General features: G+C 36.6%; 1 protein-coding gene across 1 annotated transcript in view; it reads left to right on the top strand.

The window, feature by feature from the left end:
* Nucleotides 1-2,411: 2,411 nt before the first annotated feature.
* The window catches only part of LOC110031258 (E3 ubiquitin-protein ligase SHPRH), a 59,191-nt gene continuing 46,018 nt past the window's right edge, over nucleotides 2,412-15,584 (top strand). The window contains 3 exon segments of the mRNA XM_020734373.1: nucleotides 2,412-2,520; nucleotides 2,771-3,590; nucleotides 4,235-4,432. Of these exon segments, the coding sequence (XP_020590032.1) occupies nucleotides 2,776-3,590; nucleotides 4,235-4,432 (1,013 nt within the window). The 5' untranslated portion in view covers nucleotides 2,412-2,520; nucleotides 2,771-2,775.

Genomic DNA, 15,584 nt, shown 5'->3' with positions numbered 1-15,584 from the left:
TTAAAATGATTTACATGAGTTGATCATAACTCATATACTACAGAGAAAGGTAGGAAAGATTTCTAGATCTATAAAGAAGCATAACAGGTAGACTATCCAAGTTACTTGGAATGATTTACACGTACAAGATGATCATGGCTTTCCATCGTCTCGAAAAAATTAGCATTTGTCAACTATAACCAGCCTCATAACTAGGAATCCTTCTTAAATGCCGCAGCTCAAAGATTTATAGTCTCGAGGAGTTTTGAAATACATTCAGCAATAACGATGGGTCACATCCTTCTAAGATATTTCCTTTAGTCTCAAGGGGTAGGTTTAGATATTTTGTATGTCATATTCCTTAATCTTAGTGAAGTACTTAAATTGTCCTAGGCTTGGATTGACCCGAGTAGGTTAAGGTTTAATTTAGATTAATTCAGGTTGAATTAGGTTAACCCATGTAGATTAGGGTTTGATTTGGGTTGATCTAGATAGGTTAGGGTTTGATTTCGGCTGACGTAGGTTGACTTGAGTTGACCCGGGTAGGTTAGAGTTTGATTTGGGTTGACACGGGTTAAGCTGGGTTAACCTGGGTTGGCTTAGGTTTGGTTCGGGTTAAACTGAGTTGGCTTATGTTTGGTTCGGTTTAGGGGTTAGGTAGGTTGGGTTAGTTCCGGGTTGGGTCAGACATGGGTTAGGTTTAGGGTTCATGTTAGGTTTGGACAGGTATGGGTTGGGTCAGACTCAAATTAGGTTTAGGGTTTAGGTTAGGTTGGGCTTGACCTGAGCTGGTTTGGGTTTAGATCCGGGTTGGGTCAAACTTGGGTTAGGTTTGGGTTAAGATGGGTTAGAACTGAGCAAGTCGAGTCTAGGTTAGGTCGAACCTGGGTTAGGTTTGGATTTGGTGAGGCTAAACCTGAGCTAGGTCGGGTCTAGGTTGGGTCAAATCTTAGTTGGGTTGGACCTAGGTTAGGTTTGGGCTAAACCATTTTAAGGATTTGGATTAGGTCGGGTTTGGGTCGACCCGGAGTCAAACCCAAACCTAAGACTAATCCGGGTCGACCCAAACCCAAAACTAATCCAAGACTATTGAGTTAACCTTACATACTCTTAATCTTAAACACTTAAACGTAAACTTAACTTAAAATACTTAACTTCCAAGACTATTGAGTTAACATGACCTACTCCTAATCTTAAACACTTAAACTTAAACTTAAATTAAAATAATTAACTTAAATAAAGAAGGAAAACTTAGAGAGGAGACGGTTGATCAAAGGAGGAGAAGATTCACTGGATAAAACTAGATGAAGATACTATAAGTTAGAAGTGTTCATAATACTTTGAGGCACACTTTGACTTGATCCGTCGACAGAGGTTCATATCTCGACCGCTTTTCCTTATTATTTTTCTTCCTTGCAAAAAATTGAGACCCAATAGCCCTCTTTTGCTAGAATTTTAGGGTCCACAGTGATCCGACCTGAACTATTGGCCATGGTGCAGCTCAATTGTCTAGGAGAAAATGATGACAATTGACACCATGCCAAGGCCAGAACTATATTTATAGAGTGGGTTAAGCATAAAATCCAAAAGAGAAGTTAGTTACCAAATTAAATTTATTGATTTTAGTGTCACTGGTTATTAATATTTTCTCTGTCCTTATCGTAGTTATCACTGTCAAGGAGTAAGAAAACTCGGGAAACTGATATGCATGCACCGAAATCGTCGACACAAATCTCAAAGCAACTGAGAGGCTCAGGACAATGGTCGGATAGTCAATTCATCGGGCTGCAAGAACATGATCCAAGTATGTCATTCAATGACTCATAAGTCAGTTAGAGCCATCCAATATATTATGATGAGGTATTCATTCGACGGACCAAGCCTACAACCCCGCATTGCCTAAATTTTTCACAAGGGCACCCTCGACCACAATATATTCACCGACCGACCTTTTACTTCGGCATGCATGATCACCACTCAATTGGTCGCCTCGAACGACCAAATTCAAACGAGTCGACCAGCTGGTTACCGACACACTAGAATTCAAATTGTAATATATATTTGACAACAAATCCTCATGATTAAATTGCATTAAGTACGATTTCCATAGCCCTTCTCTATTTCGTGTAATTATACAAATACACTTATATAAATATGAGATCAAAAAATGAATAAATGAACCTTTCCCAATTTCTCTTTGGGGTCTTTCTCAATTATTTTACTCTCTCTCCTATCCTCCTTCGAGCTCTAACTCTTGATACATATTTTCACAAAGGACAATTCATGATTGGACAAAATAATTTTTTTATTTAATATAAAAAATAGCAGAACTTGATCTAATAAAAATGCATTCATATTGGACTAATTTATAATTAGAGCTTAAATCTATAAAATGACACTCACTGAATTGCGTCTGCGAATGCAATATTCTTTAATTTTTTTTTTAATTTACTTTACTCGTCGAATTTTGAGTTGCCGTCCAGTGAAAGGAGCGATTTTTCCTAGGGCAAAGCTAGGGTTTATGCACTAGCGTAAAGCCAGGTATAAAGGGTTTTACATTTTTCGCTAAATTCGTTTAATCGTTTCTTGCGAATTCTTTGATTTTCCCATGAACAGTGAGTTTTTTTTTTTTTTTTTTTTTTTTTTTTTTTTTAATGATTCTATCTGTTCTGAATTTGGTATAGTTGAAACCTTGTCTGAATTCTTTGAGGGATTATGTGTTCGCTCAGATTTTGTTCTGCTGAATTGGAGGCTTTCAAGCTGAATGTTTGAAGTTGTGGTTTCTTTCTAGATGCAATGGGTAGAAAGAAAAATCGGCCGATTCGTTCGGGTTCCATTGTATCAGAAATTGAGGACCCTCACAGTAATAGTCCTGCTGGACAGAATTTAGCTGCTGATGGTCTGTCTACGACGGGAGGAGAGAATGTTAATTCCAATAAACCATTATTCATTGATATTGAGCCATCTTCTTCTTCATTTGACGAGGATTTTGAAGTTGCAGAGGTATCACTTGACAATGTGACCTTTTTTGATGAAATGAGGAATAATTTACTGGTAGAAGATACTAGCGTTGAAGATAATTTTCGCCTTCGATTCAGTTTATTTGGTTTAGAAGATGGTTCTTTCAGACTAGGTAATTTTCCTCTGCTATCTGCTGATAATATCTTATTACAATATGTTTTGTTGGGAAAAACCAACTCAAATGGTTGCAGAGAAACCATTGTTCTGTTCTCCGGACGATTTGATGGTCCAGATGAGTGTGTTTCTGGTCTTGTTCACCTTGTGTCCCTTAGATTTTTTGGATTGAAGCTCGTGACAGAGGCAATGGAACTTCACAATAATTTATCTGTTAGGATCAGAGTAGAAATTCTAAAAAGTGCTTTTGATGCTTGTGGGAATCCTTTGGAAATTACGAGACATCCTTGGAGAAGAAGTATGATGAGCGTTATGTCTTGGTTGCACCCCGAAGTTACGACTTCTGAAGTCATATATGGAATAGATAAATCTGAAGTGAGAAATGATTATACATTCTGTGAATCTAAAAGCTCTGGTTTAAGGAATTGTTCGGAGTTTGATGCTGCTGTTTTTTATGAAGCCATTAAACCTTCTAAGTAAGCAACAATAACTACACCACCCATTTCTTATTTATTTACATATTAACACCTAAAGTTTGTTTTTTCTACATTTACAACACCCAAATCTTTCTTTTCATATAAAAAATACCATTATTTTATCTTTAAAAAGTGAAATACACCTTTTCATGCATAGGTAAGGTGACATATATGTAAAAATTGAAGTTTAGGTTTTAGATATACATAAGAATTGAATGGTATGTATGTAAATTTTCCACCTAGTATTTGTGCATTACCATCTATCCATTAATAGGTATTTTGTAGTTCTTTATATTTCACATTCTATGCAGCTTGGTTGGTAGATGTCTAATTTAGACAACGTGGTGTTACACTATTCTGCCTAATTGATAGATCGTCATATATTACATGAAAGAAATTTGACTATGTATACTGGAAAACTGGTTCTTGTTTTCAAGACTAAGGTGGTTCATGTAAATTGAGCTATTAATTCATCCAAGTTTTTGTTTTTATGAATCATTTTGGTTTATGGGGTTATAGATGAGATTTTTGTGGACTTGTCATAGTTGAAAAGACATTATTGCTACTTTATTGTTTTTTTTTGTCGCAATATTTGAAAATTTTGTAGACTTTTTTTAAGCATTGTTTATTTTTGCTGATTGCAGAGAGGAGGCAGGGATGGAAAATGATCTTCCTTATCTGCTTCCTTGCCTTAGGCCATATCAGCGAAGAGCCGTTTACTGGATGGTGAAAAGAGAAAAGGGAGCATCAAATGAGAAGTTTCAACAATTTTTATCAGCTCCATTTTCTATTCCTATTATATTCTTTGGAGGACAATCCAAAATATTCTATAATCCATTCAAGTAAGGTTTTTTATCAACTATTTTTTTTGCATGAAATTGCATATATGTAAAATATATCCTTTCAGATTCAAGACTCTTCTTTGTTGAGGCAAATGAAGGGTTTACTTTTATCCATTTGTCAGAATATACACCAACTGTGATGATATGATGTGAAAATTGTTTAAAAGTAGCTTTGATGGGTCAAATTGGCTTAAAGTTGTGTCTGATTAACATAAATTTTTCTTGATATGTGCTAGGGACACCATTATTGGAATTTGCATGTTAAATGTGCTATTCATTTTAGAAGTCTCACTTACTGATACCTAGTAAATTTGCAATAACGGTGTATCACTGATTTATTTATTAGATGATGTTGAAGTAGTTACTGTCAGTAATGTTTACCAACGCGTTAAACACAAGTGCAGAACCAGCTTATGTCCAGGATCAACAATTGTTCACTCTAAAATTTGAGAATTTATCTAGTGTAGAACCAGCTTATGTCCAGGATCAACAATTGTTCACTCTAAAATTTGAGAATTTTCTAGATAAGTAATAAAATGTAGTACTTTTTTTCATATATTTTTCAGGTAATTTAATAATTTTGCCCCTGGATATATTTTTTTGTTCAATATCTGAAAAAATTAACCTACCCTAAAATATAATGGTAGTTCTGCTCCTCCGTCGAACAATTAGGTGAACCTACTACTAATTTTTGCTTTGAAGATAGCTTGACCGCCGGCCAACTTTAACTAAATTGTGTTTGGCTAGTTTCTGCAACCAGTCAATTATTTGAGGTTAAGACTCAATCCTTCATGCTAACAGGCTTAAAAAAACATGAACAATTTAGTGAGGTTGTAGCAATTCTCTTTATGAGAAAATTTAATTTAGTTGTTCAGGATTAATTTTGCAGAGAATTCATTGTATCCGTTTACTCAAGCTTTCCATTTTTTAAAATCAAAATTAATACATTTTCGAGGAGGATGATCCATGGTTGTATAAATGGTATCTTTGGTATCAACGTTTATTAGCAAAGTTGATGTCATAATATTTGAGAATAAAGGAGACATGGAGGGTTCTGGAACACACTTTTTTGTACTTTGGGCGTTGTGATATCATATGGCGTTTGTTCATCTTGTAAAGGCTTATCATCGAGTACTGTGAGAATTAGGTTGGTGGGCCTTAAGGACAAAATATATGCTGAAGCATGAGTAATGGATAGTATTATTAATGATTATGGAGTAACTAATCAATACTAGAACATCAGGTGCTAGCATTAAGTATTTCGTGTTATTATTTATATAAAGATATATAAAAAATATTTAAGGTGAGAAAATTTGGTATTTTGATGGAAGTAACACTTGTTGAAGCAAGCAAAAAAGGGATTGAACTATTTTTATAAAGATAAAATATTTGAAATTAATAGAATAAAGGGTGATTACAAAATATGCACAACTTAAATGAATGTGAGTTTGATAATTATCACTTAATAATATTAGAAGATCAACTATGATTCTTGCAAGATTGATTCTAACACACTTAGGATCTATTATGCAAAAGAAAGTGGTTTGGTATGAGGGAATAACTTTCCAGTTGAAGCTGAATTGTTGAAACCAAGAAGCGTTTTAATTACCATGAAATAAGAGAATATCATTAAGAATTAAGATAAATCTCATTAAATTTTTTTAGATTGACCATGCTCAATGAATGTGTATGTTATGTAGCAAAATAGTCAATTAAAATAACTAGAAAATTAGTAATGTAAGTTGAAATTGAAATAAAACTTGACAGGATAGAGTTAGAAATTATTATTTTAATAATATTGAAAGATAAAATAGTTGAATATGGACTGTAATGGTTCATATATGTATTTTAGAGAACACGTGCCAATAAGAAGGATCAATAGAATGTCCGTGAAAATAATATGAATGGAAAGGGTGGATCTAAGTTAACATGGCGCTTTGTAGAACTTGCATAAACCATAGTTAATTTACCATATAGACTTAAACATGAATGATCGAAGAGAAGTCTCTTTGGTCATTGTAAGACGGAGTTGATGGTGATGGTGATAGGTTCTTTTTGTTCCTTCTAATTAATTTTCAGTAATTTATGTTATTTCTGTTTTTTAATTGTTTAAAGTGGCAAGTTCATGTATTATGTTTGCATATTGTTTTTTTTCTTTCTAAATCCTATACATTAGGACATTTGTCCACCTTTTAACTATGTTAAAAATTGTTTTCATTGCTTGGTTTTGGGCTTAATGGAAGCTTAATGATATTGTTGTAGGACTTGTAGAAGGTATTTTGAAATGGGATTTAGCGGAGATGTGGTTGTGGAATGACAAGATAAAGGCAATATGCGAGTTTGATGGTATTTGGACAAATTACAGGGATAGAATTGTTGTTGGACAGCAGGTTTGATGTCGTCGTCAGGTGTCCCATCTGCAAATAGCGGATAAAACTCCAAATCGGCGACGTTCGGGTGGCGAGGAGGTTCCGCTCAGGTGGGAGAATTCATGCTGATCGGGAAAATAGTGGGAATTCCACTCGATCAAGCTTGTGGGATGGCGTGGATCCCTTATACCAGGATTGGATCTAATTCCTGTTCACCTTCCCACATTTGCGTGATCGACTCCGTGACATGCGAAATCTCGCAATCACGGGTTCTTATGATCTTAATACCGCGGGACACATTATTAGAAAATTATTCTCGGCTTGGAGAGGCTTTGCCTTCTTCTCTGGAGGCTTTTGGAATCGATCTATGACCATTATAATAAATTCATCGCTTTAAAGTCTTCGAGACAATCCAACTGCAAAATTTATGCGTACGACCATTCCATGTAACTCTAAAACATATGTTATTCTAAAGATTGTCTTGATAGAATAAGTAGCCACCATTTTTTGCACTATCAGAACTAAAATTGCACACAAATGGGTATCAACACGAACTAAGCCATGAAAAATATGTAATTTGCTTCCCACACTTCTTGTACTCAGCTAAACGCATCCAATAAACAAATCTGTCTGGGAGAACAAACTTTGGAATGAAATCTATGACATACAAGACCACTCTCAGTGAAAACCACCCAAGAGATAAGCTGCCGGTCAGGATATCCTATGATTCTGTCAATAAGGGCCGTCTCGTTTCTATTATCTACTCCTCATGCTCACTACCTCATATAACAACTAATGTTAATCCAGTTGGAGTCTTTCTTATAGTTTCAAATTGAATCACTAGTGTCGCTTTTTCGTCAATTGAAAGTTGAGACTTCTGTCTAAAGCCTTCATCCTCTCCTGTATCATAGTCCATTTCTTCATGTGCTCACTGGTCCATGAAATAGATCATTATCTTATTTGGGCAATCTGATACATTGTGCCTAAAACTGTAGCACTTGAAGTACTTTCTGGCTGAGACAGATTTGTGTGTTCTGGTGGGCTCCACATTTTTTTCAATCTGGATTGGTTTCTCCTCTTGCAAAGTTTGGCTTGAATGCTCCACTGTGTGCACTCTTGCTGCTTAATTGTGAGGTTGAACTTTGTCTTTAAGGTGTGGCGATCACCTGGTGATGTTATTTATTCACCTTTAAAGTTAGGGTTTGAACATCCGATAATGTTCGATATGGTTGTAATTGTACAACATTGCCAATGGACAGTTTCAATCCTCCTAGATATTGAGCTAGTGTATTCTCCCCAGGTTTTACTAGCCCACACTTTGATATAAGTTGCTCAATCTGAGCGGAATACTCCTCTACCGATAGATCTTACTACTGTAAGTGATAAAATCTCAAAAGCATGTCTTGTCATATTGTGTTGGTAGATAATTGCGCTACATTTCTCTTTTCATCCTGAACCATGTAGTAATTTTATTCTTTTATTCTCATTGTCGAAGATGCTTTAGGTCCTTCCATCATAAAGAAATATTATTCCTTAGCTTAGCAGCGGCTAGCTTGACCTTTATGTCAGGTGGAATTTCCTTATACTCAAAAACTTGTTCCACTGTATGGAGCCACTCGATAAATTTGTTTGGATCTATGCGACAGTTGACACTTGGCAAATCAATATTCACTCTATTATCTGGCTTCTACTATAATATTCAATGCCACATCAACATGTATCGTCATTGAAAATTTCCTAATGGAAGGGATTCACTTCTTAATCTCTATATGACAAGTCACCGTTGTCGTTACATGTGACCTCACCAAATTGTATTTCTCAAATGCGACAAGTTTCTGTTGCATTTGGAGGATTTTTCGCTGCATATCCTCCATAGTAAGCTACTGGGTACTTTTTGCAGATTTCTCCTAGCGCCATTGTGTCATTTTCTCTCGTTTAAGAATTCGATGGGTGTAGTTGTAGATAAAAAATTAGTGGAAGTTGAAGGTTTTGAGGGTAGGTGTCGGGACAAATTTTTAGCGGAGGAAGTAATGTTAAATTTTGAAAATTTTGGATTGGAACTAGAATTGTTGTAGGAATGATTTAGGTATAGTGATTTTTTTTTTTTTTTTTTGAATTTTGGATTGTGGCTATAAAGGCAAATCCCTCAAAATTTAGGATTTGTCGGGCGCTGCTATAAGATGATAACGTTCTAGGGTTCCCATATGGTATTTAGGAAGTAATTTTGGTGGTGAATTGGTTATGGGATAACAAATAAGTGGAAATATGAAGTATTGACGATGTTTGAATGATGATAGTAGCTGAAATCAGCTGTGAGACAACATATTTCATGTATTTGACGGCTGTCTCACTTGAAAACGACTCAAATGAGGACACGCCAAGATATGGGCGGCGAGAAAATTCCATTATATGTTCTTGAGCAAGATACAATCACATCACTTGCAAAAGAAAATAATACAACACTCTATTAACATAAAAATCATAGATACAATATCTAAAACACACAAAACAAAAAATGTTTCTTTAATATAAAAAAAACAAACATATAAATAGTCATCTCAAATGCCCTAAATATAAATAAAGAAACATAAAAAATGAGCCCACAAGGGATTGGTGGCTACACCAGGTGGGAGAATTCACATCGATCGGGAAAATAGCAAAAATCCAGCCCGATCAAGCTTGCGGAATGGAGGGGATCACTTATACCGAGATGGGATCATATCACTGTTTGCCTTCCAGTATGCGTGGGATCGACTCCCTGACGTGCGAAATCCCGCAATAGTGGGGTCTGGTGATCACAATACCGCGGGATGCAGTATTTGGAAATGATCCCACGTCACTTAAATCCCCTTAATCTTGAATAAACTTTAGCTTATTAATTTAAGTGTCACTTTTATCTTTTCACTTTAGGCTTTACTAAGAAGCTTGACCAATATTTTGTTTAACCCTAACTAAGTTTATTCACTAGATTTAGCTTCACCCTAATAAAGCCTGGATACAGAAAAGGAAAAGTTAATCACATGTTTTTCATGAAGTTTAGAGAACAAGGGAAGAAATTTATTCTGATTGCATATGTTGATGATATGCTGATTACAGATGATGATATCTATGTAGTTAATAAATTAAAGACGAGTTGAAGAATTGAGGTGAAAGACTTGGGAAAACTCAATAGATGACATTGGCTATTTGTTCAAAGGGACTGAAAGAGTAGGATGCAAACCTATGGTTGCTACATTTGAAAAAGATTGGAAGCACAGACGCAAAGGTGATGAGCAAAGAGTATATATACAGTAAATCTTTAAATGCATTCCTCACTCAAACGAACTTCCTTTTGTAAATCATATATTCAAATACTTAAGGAAGTCCAGGAAGAAGCTCAATGTTTTAAAAAACATAAAAAACATAGCAACATGAAGGGATACATCGATCCAGATTGGATATGAGCTGAGGACAACAAATAAAGCCTGGATACAGAAAAGGAAAAGTTAATCACATGTTTTTCATGAAGTTTAGAGAACAAGGGAAGAAATTTATTCTGATTGCATATGTAGATGATATGCTGATTACGGATGATGATATCTACGCAGTTAATAAATTAAAGACGAATTGAAGAATTGAGGTGAAAGACTTGGGAAAACTCAATAGATGGCATTGGCTATTTGTTCAAAGGGACTGAAAGAGTAGGATGCAAACCTATGGTTGCTACACTTGAAAAAGATTGGAAGCACAAACGCAAAGGTGATGAGCAAAGAGTATATATACAGTAAATCTTTAAATGCATTCCTCACTCAAACGAACTTCCTTTTGTAAATCATATATTCAAATACTTAAGGAAGTCCAGGAAGAAGCTCAATGTTTTAAAAAACATAAAAAACATAGCAACATGAAGGGATACATCGATCCAGATTGGATATGAGCTGAGGACAACAAATAAAGCCTGGATACAGAAAAGGAAAAGTTAATCACATGTTTTTCATGAAGTTTAGAGAACAAGGGAAGAAATTTATTCTGATTGCATATGTTGATGATATGCTGATTACAGATGATGATATCTATGTAGTTAATAAATTAAAGACGAGTTGAAGAATTGAGGTGAAATACTTGGGAATACTCAATAGATGGCATTGGCTACTTGTTCAAAGGGACTGAAAGAGTAGGATGCAAACCTATGGTTGCTACACTTGAAAAAGATTGGAAGCACAAACGCAAAGGTGATGAGCAAAGAGTATATATACAGTAAATCTTTAAATGCATTCCTCACTCAAACGAACTTCCTTTTGTAAATCATATATTCAAATACTTAAGGAAGTCCAGGAAGAAGCTCAATGTTTTAAAAAACATAAAAAACATAGCAACATGAAGGGATTCATCGAGCCAGATTGGATATGAGGTGAGGACAACAATTAAAGCCTGGATACAGAAAAGGAAAAGTTAATCACATGTTTTTCATGAAGTTTAGAGAACAAGGGAAGAAATTTATTCTGATTGCATATGTTGATGATATGCTGATTACAGATGATGATATCTATGCAGTTAATAAACTAAAGACGAGTTGAAGAATTGAGGTGAAATACTTGGGAATACTCAATAGATGGCATTGGCTACTTGTTCAAAGGGACTGAAAGAGTAGGATGCAAACCTATGGTTGCTACACTTGAAAAAGATTGGAAGCACAAACGCAAAGGTGATGAGCAAAGAGTATATATACAGTAAATCTTTAAATGCATTCCTCACTCAAACGAACTTCCTTTTGTAAATCATATATTCAAATACTTAAGGAAGTCCAGGAAGAAGCTCAATGTTTTAAAAAACATAAAAAACATAGCAACATGAAGGGATACATCGATCCAGATTGGATATACATCGATCCAGATTGGATTTGGATGTGAGGTGAGGGCAACAAATCTACTTCAGGTTTTTGTACAAAGTTATGGTGAAATCTTCTCACTTGGAGGAGGAAAAAATAGCGGCGGCTAGTAGTGTTGAATTAGAATTTCATGACAATCCGGTTCAAATTGTAAGGATTGATCACTCGTTTATAAAAACAGGGATTGAAGAGGGTGGAATAAACTTATGTTGTACTTGTACTGCCATATAAATAGCCAATGCCATCTAAAAAAATTTATTCACTGCTATTATTATTTCCTATTAATTGACATGAATTCTAACCTTATTTTTCCTTGAATAAAGGAAAGAAAACATGTATAATTATATTTAATGAAGCATATGTAATTTATTTAGTAGCCTGGTGGGATCACTTTCTATTTTTTGTTTTTTTATTTTTTTAAAGTTTGTTTTTGTTTTGTTTTAATGATTTTTTTTGTTTTTACAAAGAAAAAATAAAAAATAAGTTTGGAAAAACAGAAAGCATACTTCATAGTCAAAAGTAAATATTTTCCCTCACCTCTGTGGCTGTAACTCTGAGGCAACTTCTCCTTAATCTTCTCCATTATTCCCTTCTTCTCACACGTCTGCTCCCCACAACCACTTGTTGATCTCATTTTTGTGAGGTCTTAGTCTCCTACTCCCAGAACCCATAATCTAGCCTTAGGAGTTCCTGGTTGACCATCCTAGCGGACTAGTAATGGAGCCCACTTCCCGTAGAACTTCAAGCCACTTCTTGACTCATTTTTAGCCACTTCTTGACTCATTTTCTTGACTCATTTTTGTGAAGAACTCGCATGAGTGGTTCCTCCAAACACTAAACTTTTAGTTGCAAGGGCTAAGGACCAACATGTAGAGGGCCCGAAATTGAGTTCCTATAAGATCAACAAAATTAGGTGAACCCTTTGTGACTCGATTACTCGCGAACGCCGCATTTCACGCATTCACTGCATCACACACGATTTTGGCTTAAATCGACTCGCCCGTCGGCGAACTTGTCCGGACGACCCCGGATGACGAAACGGACCGCGTCGAAGCGTCCGGAACGTCAACTTTAGCCAGAAAGGACACCCATATTGCTAGGGTTATACACATGAGCGACTAGCACGAAAATCAATGCACATTTTTGGCGGTGCGCGAGCCCGGGCTCAGCCCAGGTTTGACTCGGGTTTGATTCAGGATGGACTCGGGCTAAACACGGGCTAGGCACCAGCTTACCTGAATTTGAAATTTAAATTTTAAAATTCAAATGAATTATTTAAATTTTTATCTTAATTAAAATTAATTCAGGTAATAATAACCTCCCATTTAATCCTCCCCTGCATTTGGAAATTATTAATTTCCCCGCCAATTGCTTCCACGGTAACGGCTATTCCCGGCTCCAATTCTAAAAGGAAGGAATCGCTTCTTCCTTCGCGGTCTTCCTCTGCCATTCCCGAACGCCTGCTCCTGCTTCTGCTCGATATCGGTCGACAGAGACCCTCGCCTCCCTGCTTGCACTCGATTGAAGACTCCCCCAGCTCGACAGAAACCTCACTCGCCTCTCCTTTGCACGAAGTTGTTCGAAGCTCCCGGCTCGCCTTCTTCCTCGCATCCGCTGCTTGATTCGCCTCGCTCGCCTCGCTCGCCTCACCCGCTCTGCGAATCGAAGTCGCTCGCCCACTCCTCTGCGGCAGCTCTAGCTGAAGCTCTTGCTCCTCTGCTCGACCGAAGAAGCCGCTCTCCCGCTCGCGATCGAAGCACCTCTCTCGCTCACGACCTCTCGATTCTCAGCTGCTCGGCTCGTCTACACTTCCGCGACCGAGATTCGCCCTTTTTCCTCCTCCGCTCGCCCGCTCCTTTGCGACTTGATCGAGGCTCTCGCTGAAGACCCCCACTTACCTGTTTCGACTCCCTCCTCTGTATCGAAGCTCTCGCCTTCCCTTCTGCACCGAAGCTTCCAATTCCCTCACCTCTCGATCGAACCCGAGACCCGAGATTCAGTCGCACTTCCTTTTTTTCCTCCTTCCTTCGGTGAGGTCCAACCGGAGCCCCTTCCTTTCCCAACCGACAGCTCTGCAGGAAAACCATTTGGACAATCGGAACAGGAAGTCAGTTGTGCAAGCTCCACCTATCCAACCCAATCCTCTGACCGTTCACTTCTCTGTGAGTTCTTGCAAGATCCCAAACACAAACTTATATTTTCTGTGAATTTTATTCATGTCCAATTTGGGCTCCATATCTTGATATTTATGCTGTTGTGTTTCTATTTCTGATATTTTTTATTTTATTTTATTTTATTTTTTTATTCAGCTTATGTCGTCTCCTTATTTGTTCAGGAAATGAGTTAATGATTTGATTCCTTCTTGTTGTTGGGCAAAGTTTAACGGCGAACTATGTTATGAAATACTGACTGCTCCTTTTAAGTTTTGATATTTAACGCGACGTATTTTCTTCGAGTTGCCTAATTGTTGTTATGCATATTTTTGAAACTTAGGCAGTTGCAGTTAAATTAAGGGAAGATTTTCTGATGATGCTAACATGTTGTAGTTATGTGTATTTGTAATGTTTTTATGACCCTGCAAGTATTGAAAATTCATTTTTATATGTTTTTCGGCAATTTAAAACTTTAAATGACCTTGTAGTTGCTTTCATGTAGGATTAGATAAGTTTAGATTATGGTTTCAGTTGTACAATTTTTGGTCAAGCATGTGATGAATCTCATGTTGATTTAAGCTTGCAATAATACTTGTTTTAGAAAAGGCTTTAAACACCTTTTGGGTCAATTAAAACACTGTCTTGGAACATACTTGAACACTCTTATTGAGAGTTTTATTTAATTACAATATTGAAAGAATTTAAACGTTTTTTTTAGGCCGATTCACTTGGCTTTCCCCCGCTCTGGCTTTGCTAGTTTTGAAAGTGGTTCGGCCTTATTTTATTTTATTTATTTTTACATGGTTAAGTCATAAAAATGGGGATTGATGATTTAATTAATTGGAAAATATAGAAAACCTTAAATCACCTTAAGCATAAGTTAAAGTGTAGGTTTTCTAGAACTTTAGGTGCACACCCTAGGTGAGATCCAATTCACCTAGCCCTCAATTTTTTTTCTTTTGTTTTACTTCTTTTTAAATGGTCAAGTCAAAAAAAAAAGGGGAATTTCTGATTTAATTACTTGAAAAACACTTAATTGGGGGTAAAACATCATTTTAGACACAAGTTAAAGTATAGGCTTCCTAGATTTTAGGAGCACACCCTAGGTGAGAGTTCATCCACCTAATCCTCAGCATAATCTTCCTAGACTTTATAAGCACATCCTAGGTGAGAGCCCATCCACCTAGTCCTTGGTTTAGACTTCCTACACTTTAGAAGCACACCCTAGGTGAGAGCCCATACACCTAGCTCTCACTGTAGACTTCCTAGATTTTAGGAGCACATCCTAAGTGAGAGTCCATCCACCTAATCCTCAGCATGATTTTCCTAGATTTTAGGAGCACATCCTAGGTGAGAGTCCATCTATCTAATCTATCCACCTAAGCCTCAGTTTAGGCTTCCTAGATTTTAGGAGCACACCCTAGGTGAGAGTTCATCCACCTAATCCTCAGCATAGTCTTCCTAGACTTTATAAGCACACCCTAGGTGAGAATCTATCCACCTAATCTCTGCAGTGTAACCTCCCAAGGTTTTAGGAACATACCTTAGGTAAGAGTTTATTCACCTAATCTTCGAATGCACAATGAAACTAGACACTCGACCCTAATTCACAAACTGATCAAAACACTAGACACCAAGATGCACCGAGACGTGACCCGTGCTTCCTTAATTAAATCAACAGTGAAATCCTCATAATGACTTAACCTACAATAAAACCCAATGTATCGGGATTTGAGCTTGAATATTACACTCAAATCCTCCTG

The sequence above is a fragment of the Phalaenopsis equestris genome, unplaced genomic scaffold (assembly GCF_001263595.1).
Source record: "Phalaenopsis equestris unplaced genomic scaffold, ASM126359v1 Scaffold000800, whole genome shotgun sequence".
NCBI lineage: Eukaryota > Viridiplantae > Streptophyta > Magnoliopsida > Asparagales > Orchidaceae > Phalaenopsis > Phalaenopsis equestris.
Note: the sequence above shows the minus strand (reverse complement) of the source record. Positions and strands in the feature narration are given on the sequence as shown.